The sequence below is a fragment of the Berghia stephanieae genome, chromosome 8 (genome assembly GCF_034508935.2).
Source record: "Berghia stephanieae isolate SIO BIC M18660-M18661 chromosome 8, UCSD_Bste_1.3, whole genome shotgun sequence".
Taxonomy (NCBI): Eukaryota; Metazoa; Mollusca; class Gastropoda; order Nudibranchia; family Aeolidiidae; genus Berghia; species Berghia stephanieae.
In genome coordinates, this window is record NC_088367.1 from 24,857,615 (window position 1) to 24,866,013 (window position 8,399).

The window sequence follows — 8,399 nt, forward strand, 5'->3', positions numbered from 1 at the left end:
GCTTGGCTAAGAAGCTCATAACATTGCCATCCGGAAGTATAACGGACCAACACACAAAACAGTGTGTATCCATGAACGTTTATAGTCGGGTTAATACAGTTCAGTGAGCATTACTCATAAACGCGGATGGCAAAAAACAATAACAAAGACATGAGTGACGTCATCTTCGAACTATCTATACACAAATATCACCCATCCAATTTACTTCGATACTTCAACTAAAATCAATCAACCCAAATGCCGGATATGCTAGAATTACCGCGACGTCACAATACCAAGAAATCAACGGTTAAATGTAGCCTTCTATTTTTGTCGGTTACATTGGCTGGCTTCTTATATCCACCACGCAACAGGTCAAGCATTAACCAGGTTTTATCACCTGTAGAGTCCTTTTCGTCCCAATACAAAAGACTCGAACAAATACAACACACTAGTCACAAGAGTTGGTTACTTTAATAACAGCCTACAATCATATAGATAGTTCGAAGATGACGTAACTCAGGTCTTTGTTATTGTTTTTTGCTCGTAGTTGGAAATCTGTTGTTTACAGATTGATATGTAGGTTACATTAACACAGGTAAAGGGCGTTGAAATGACGAGTCTTGCTGTGACTTTGGAGACAGCTTGAATTGAAGCGTGTTGCCAGTGGTTGAAATTGCCGGCATTTATTTAGGGGCTGTCCGGATACGCGAGTAATAGTCGCGACGTGTATTCTTCCAGAGTTTGTTTCGCTTTTGGAGCTCGGTGGATTATAAACAACAACAACAACAACAACAACAGTGTTGAAGACACTAAATTCGCGTGGTAAGTAGTGTGGATGAAATGACAATGATAGAAATTCTGAATTAGTGTGTTTATTTTCCACAATGTTGTCAGTTTTACACCAAGGCTCGTTTTCAAGAACACGGGCTATATTTAGTTGTTTACTTTTCTAGTAAATGACTTTCTAGTTTTAAACCTAAGCGAAGCAAGTGACTAAAAATCGGATTACATGAACGTTTTCTAGTCTCTGACAAGCTAGTCTCTTGCTAAGCGCTAGTCCGTGTTCATGAAAACGAGCCCATATTTCCGGAGACTAAAATGAAAATATGGATACATGAAATTTAGGGTTTCCTTTCACATGTGGGATGTTCAATGGCAAGTCGGTAAACATGGCATTTGAGAATTGAATGCATGTGTTTAAATATAAGACACATCATTTCTGCCCACTATGTCCATCGTTCAAATACACAAAAAGATCATAGTCCGAGAGAATTTAGTGAGAAGAAATCGCCCAACTGAATGTAGAAAGTTGCGAAAGCCAGTGCCAAATGTCAATACTCTTCAACAGTCGTAACGTCACTTCCTTCCTAATGACGCATGGTAACTTAGTTACACTGGCTCTAAACTATCGGAACAATGGCGGACGCCCGTATGAAATATTTCTCCGGCGAGCATAAAAGCGTATCCAGAGGGAAAAACCCATAAATTTGATCTTGTTTTGACTTTTACACATTTTGATCACAAGGCATATGAAAAGTTCTAGCCAGCATGAAGAATAAAAAGTAATGATTTTCTTTGTTTAGAACCAAGATGGCCGCCGTTGCCGGGCGGCGTGACATCAGACTACTGAATCCAATTGTATTACATATTAATATTATGAGCGAGAGGATGTTTACCAACTTGACACGACCTGATTTTGATCGTAGCCATCGTAAACGTATAGATAGAATGAGCTTGGCCAAGGAGTTCACAACATTGCCATCCGGAAGTATAACGGATCAACACACAAACTCTGTGTAACCATGAACTTTTATAGTCGGGTTAATACAGTTTAGTGAGAACAACTCACAAACGCGGATGGCAAAAACAATAACAAAGGCCTGAGTGATGTCATCACGAACTATCTATATAATTACTACAGTCCGTTCCACAACCAGCTCACACGCGTTGACGTTGATATCTTCACAACCTTCTGATGAATTTTAATGATAATAGGATTCAATAGTCTGATGTCACGTCCGCCCAACAACCAGCAGCTTGGTTCTAAACTATGAAAATCGGTACTTTTTATTCTTCATACTGGCGTGAACTTTTTCACATGTCATGTGATCAGAATGTATAAAGGTAAAACAAAAATGATAAGATATTTAATGTTTTTCTCCTCTGGATACACTTTTATGCTCGTCGGAGAAGTATTTCATAAGGACGTCCGCCATTGTTCCGATAGTTTAGAACCAGTTACTAAGTTACTATGCGTCATTACAAGGGAAGTGATGTCACGACTGTTGAACCCTATTGGCATGAACACTCGACATAATTGTTAGAGACACGTAAAGCCGATTTTTTTTTGCGCCTGTTACAGTACCATGGCTTGGGATTTTTCTTCTTTACAGTATATAAAAAAGAAGGGTCTGGGATGAGTACCTACATGTTTACATTAACAATATCATACACAGTAAATTCTGTTGTAATTACGGTTACTGATCTCCCCACGAGATGGTTGTTCTTTGAAGTGATCAAATAAGATCAATTTGAGTCTTCGTTCACTCACAACTCGCGAGCCGATTAGATTCCGTTTTTTAAGAGTTTTTACTCACAAAATATGTAAATGTTGCGACTCGAAGCTCGAAGAAAAAAATAACAATCTGAAATTGAATGTAAGCTTCAATTTAATTACGAAAACAGATAGAATGGACGTTTCGGGTTTCCCCTTTATCAACAAACAGGATGAATGAAACACTACAGTCTCATTCATCTGTATTTTTCATTCATCCTGTTTGTTGATAAAGAGGATACCCGAAACATCCATTCTATCTGTTTTCGTAATTAAATTGAAGCTTACATTCAATTTCACATTGTTGTTTATCTCACACAATATGTACTATCGACGATCTACACTTGTCTTACAAGTTTTAGAAGCCAGTGTCAATAACAACAGAACACTTTTTGCCTCCGTCTTTCGTAACCGACGTATTTTCTTCCGAATCGAATCGATGCTCTCTCAATATAAAAATAGCTGCTATCTTGTTATCGCTGTGATGTATCCTAGTAGTAACTAGTCCAGACAAAACGAAGTCCCACCTTAGTAAATGACTAAAACTTGACCAAACTTAGTCCGAATGTGCCGTGATTTTAGACAGGGACTTGCTTGGTCAGCTCACATAAAATCCAATTTGACCAAAGTCAGAGACTATGCGCTAGTCGGGGTTCATAAAAAAAATGGCCAAGGTGTCGGTTTTTATGATATGATAATAATACCCCTCCCTTTTTATAACTTGAATTAAAGGGATTTTTTTTCTTTTTAGTTGCAGTTTCATTTAAGTTGTTAAGTATTCAATATATTTTAAAAATCCTTAACATAATATCTTATATGGCTAGTCTTAGGCAATATATAATATAAAAATATAATATAAAATATTCACACTGCTAGAATCTATAGATGTTTGGGACAAGAAGGTGTATATTTTATTCATACACTGCCTCATGCACAGTCGACTGTAGGTCTGCAAGTTGAAAGTAACTTTATCTTTCAATTATTTAAATTGGACATGCTCGCAAATAATTATTAGGACGAGTAACTTTCAATTTTTTTTTCAAAATATTTTACCCTTTTGCATGCATATTATCTAATCTTGATGCATATATTTCATTTTTTAAATGCATAAAACCGCGGGGTATGTGTTATGTAATATAACGTCAATGCACATGTGTAGCTAACATTACAAATATAAATCTTCAATGATTGTAATAAAAATCGTGACATTATTTAGAAGTATTTATATGTAATTCAGTGTATTATTCGTTCAGATAGAATATTGGTACGTGCTAAAATTATTAATGGCAATTACTCAATAATTTACTACTCCTACTGCTACTACTACTACTACTACTACTACTACTACTACTACTACTACTACTACTACTACTACTACTACTACTACTACTACTACTACTACTACTACTACTACTACTACTACTACTACTACTACTACTACTACTACTACTTATAATAATAATAATAATAATAATAATAATAATAAATAATATTAATAATAATAATAATAATAATAATAATAATAATAATAATAATAGTGATACTACTACTACTACTACTACTACTACTACTACTACTACTACTACTACTACTACTACTACTACTACTACTACTACTACTACTAATAATAATAATAATAATAATAATAATGATGATAATGATGATGATGATGACGACGACGACGATGATGATGATGATGATGATGATGATGATGATGATGATGATGATGATGATGATGATGATGATTGAACACTATGCCAAAGTTCAATTGGAAATTTGACGTTACACTTTTCAAGAAAAATCATCGTAGTAATTAACATTCAAAAATAATTTAATTCGTACTTCCTTACAAAGGGGCATTCTATTTCCTGGTCCATCATCATTGTGTTTCTTTATTCATCTTAACTACGCCATTCACACATATCTCATTCGTCCTTTCTGTTTCAATCATCGTGTTTTGTGGATAAAGGGGATACCCGAAACGTCCATAGTATCTGTTTTCGTCTTATTAATTGAAGCTTACAATTCAATACTCATCGTTATTTTTACAAAAATATAACATCGTGTGTTAAATACCCAATATTTCTTGATTTTATTTCCTTAGATCCACCAAAAATGATATCTCACTGTCCCCTTGTTGTCACTTGTTTTATGGCAAGTCTCGTCGTTTCTGTCAACGCTCAGTCATTGCCGAAACTAACGAAGACCGGTGAATGTACACCTCGAATTCCAAATGAATGCTGTCAGCCACAACAGACAATTTACACAACAACATTTTACAGTAAAAGTTACAACGCTGTTCATGTTAGTATAACACTTATCTCAAGGATAACGGCTATTATGCCGCATTAAGAAAAACACGTTGTAACATTTTGATCAGAAAACTAATCCTTCAAATATTGATCGATTAAAGTGACGCTCATGCCGAAAAGTCACATAACTGGGATTTTCTTGAATAGTTTCTTGGAGACTTCCTTGAAGACTTCCTTGGAGACTTCCTTGAAAACTTCTTAGGAGACTTCCTCGAAGAATTCCTGAAAACTTCCTTGGAGACTTCCTTGGAGTCTTCATTAGAGACTTTCTGGAAGGCCTCCTTGAAGACTTCCTTGAAAACGTCCTTGTAGACTTCCTCGAAGACTTCATTAAAGACTTCCTTGGAGCCTTCATTAGAGACTTCCTCGAAGACTTCCTTGAAAACTTCCTTGAAGACTTCAAGAAGACTTCATTGAAGACTTCCTTGGATATTTCCTTGAAAACTTCATTGGAGACTTACTCGAAGCCTTCCTTGAAGACTTCCTCGGAGACTTCCTTGGAGACTTCATGAGAGACTTACTCGAAGCCTTCCTTGAAGACTTCCTCGGAGACTTCCTTGACGATTTCCTTGAAGACTTTCTTGGAGAATTCCCTGAAGATTTCCTTGAATACTTCTTTGAAGACTTCCTTAGAGAATTCCTTGAAGACTTCCTTGAATACTTCCTTTGAGTCGGAGAATTCCTTGACGACTTCTCTGGAGATTTTAGTGGTTTAGTATCATAGTCACCCAATCATAATACGTTTTGAGACGCTAAGTCACATATGTAACACACCATCCGAAAACGGTAATATGTCTGGATAAATTATACCCCGAAAAATTAATTTAAAATCAAAATAAGATGATATATAAAAGTTTGAGTGTGTGCAACGTATAAAATTGTTAATATTCTCCACTATAATGAATTGAAATTTTCCCCAAATTTTATAGATTATTTGACTGTAAATAAATACAATTTCCAGCACTTGGTTTATACCGTTTTGTCAACGTGGGATACATATGTGACTCATCCAGTGAATCTGATAAATTTTGGAGTTGATTAAATTAAAATAGATAAATTATAATCCACAAAAATGGATAATATAAATATTAGCTTGGGAAAAAATCAAAATACCAAAAAAATAGGGAACCTTTCGGGCTTAAGACTCGTTTTAAAATCTAGAGACAGCAGAAAAATATTTGGCACTTCGTTCCAAATAATTATCTGCCGTCTTCTTGGATTTTAAATGATATATTAACGTTTTTATTCTTTTTTTTATGGTTGAAGAGACGACTTAGCCCAAAACATCCCGTGTATTTTAGTGTTTCGTTCTTTTTTTTTTAAGCTTCCTTATTCATTTTTGTTTATAACTTTTTACAGTCCACAGCATCCAGCAAGTTAGTATCACTAAGGCAGATAAAATGTGTTTTAAGTAAACGCGTTCAGATTATGGAAATGTAAGCTTCGTGAGGTACGAGGTGTTGACAAAGAAGTGTAGGATTGTTGATTGAGATAGCTTGTCGATGGATTAACGCAGTGGATGAGGTATCAAATTAGCAGAAATTATCTACAATTTTGTTCCGTTTAGCGTTTTAGAATACTTCAATTAGCTCTTTAAGGAAACGACTTTAGCAGTAAAGTAAATGGTGTTATTATAAAAATAATTACTTTTTCTTTCATGAATTGTACATAATATGAAATAGTAGGCCTAATGGAAAATTAACACGAAACAAAACTCAATAAAATTCAGCATCATTTTTGTACGTTTTAGATAACTTTGTAATAAAGATATTGCAAAGTTATCAATTTTTGTTGTGTCAAACATTTTCTGTCGCAAGTGGTGACAAATGTCACAGGGGTATCACAGTTGTCACTAGGGATGTCACAGTTTTCATAAGGGGTGTCACAAGTAGTGTCAGAATTGTCACAAGGTGTGTCACAAGTAGTGTCAGAATGTCACAAGGTGTGACACAACAGTTACAAGGGATTTCACATTTGTCACAAGGTGTGTTACATAATTGCCACAACGCGGTGTCAAAATTGCAATACACGGTGTCGGAAATGTCATAAGTAGTAGGTCTCATAAAAGATCAAGACTAGACACACAAATAAAGTAATTGATATAATCCAGAAAATGTTGTGTTTTGGTACCTAGCTAGATTTTATTATAATGAAACAAAACCATGTTCTAAGCCTCTCATTAATTAATATCAAACCCAATCCGTCCATCGCAAAACAAAACAAAACAGACAAACAAACAAACAAACAAACAAAAATAAAATAATTATAGGCGTTTTAAATTAGCATAACTCAGAATATTTTCTTCTTCGTCTTTATTAAAGGGAAATAATCGATAAAAATTATTCTCTTCCTCCAACAAAACGAAGATGGGATACAATGATATTTAGTGGTTTTTCAATTTATTTATGATTTTATTAATTTATTTTACAGGAAATGTATGCTTTTGATTTTTTTATGGCGTTTTAAAACACCGTGATACGGGATAGGTTGAATTACCCTAAATGTGAGGGAATGTTGGACCCTGTAGAAACAGAATATCTATAATCTGTCTCCAGCTTTGCTTTTCAACCTCCCAAAATCATTTCCCCCCTTTTCCCTGACTGTCTCTGTTTTGGACGGAACGGTGTTAATTGATTTCGCTGGATGGTAAACTAGACATTTTTAAAAAGTTTTTACTCACAAAAGTATGTGCTTTCGACGACCTGCACTTCTCTTACATTTTTTTTCTTAAATAGCCAGTCTCAATACCAACAGGACACGTATTTTCCTTCCGAATCGAAGCTCTCTCAATATAAAAATAGCTGCTATCTTGTCGACGCTATGATGTATCCTAAAGAGATTGAGCTTTTATAAAGCGCAATGTTCACTAAACGTGCTCAAAGCGCTTTACAAGGTTTCCCTGGTCAACAGCAATACTTAACATGTAGAACGTTACATGACGCTTGTTAGGCGATATCACATTTTTATTCGGATAGAGACAACGGCCAGGTACTAATTTTACACCTGAGTACGGTGAGAGAATGTGAGTAAAGATCCTTTTCCAAGGACTCAACTATGGGCCGAGCGAGGCTCGAACCCGGGACCTTCCGATCCGAAAGCGAGTGCCATAACACTAGACCACATAGACTCACAACTAGTAACTAGTCTCAGACTAAACTTGAAGTCCGATCTTACTAAATGACGAGAATTTGGCTAAACTTAGTCCGAATGTGCCGTGATTTTAGACTAGGACTTGCTTGGTCAGCTTACATGAAACCCGCTTTTTTTCGTCCTTGAATACAGTCAGTGACAAATCTCTTATCGGCGTTCATAAAAAAAAAAAAAATAAAAAAATAAAAAAAAAAAACAAAAAAAACGGGCCCAGGTGCCAGAGAAGGAAGCAAAGAGGTTACTCAGTGAAAGTGAGGCTTTCTCGCTTCCGCGAGGACGAAAGAGACGCATGCTCAAAACCAAATTGACGTTCTCTCTGTAAGGTGTTTTTTTTTATGAACGCCGATTAGAAATGTCCTCTGTAAGGTGACGTCCAGTCAAGGGACGCTACTCTTCCGCTA

At 35.6% G+C, this 8,399-nt stretch overlaps 1 protein-coding gene across 1 annotated transcript in view; it reads left to right on the forward strand.

Annotated features, from left to right (window-relative positions):
* Positions 1–544: 544 nt before the first annotated feature.
* Positions 545–8,399, forward strand: part of LOC144977818 (uncharacterized) — an 11,446-nt gene continuing 3,591 nt past the window's right edge. The window contains exons 1-2 of the mRNA XM_078923213.1: positions 545–804; positions 4,641–4,840. Coding sequence (XP_078779339.1) covers positions 4,652–4,840 — 189 coding nt within the window. The 5' untranslated portion in view covers positions 545–804; positions 4,641–4,651. The remainder of the gene's footprint in view (positions 805–4,640; positions 4,841–8,399) is intronic.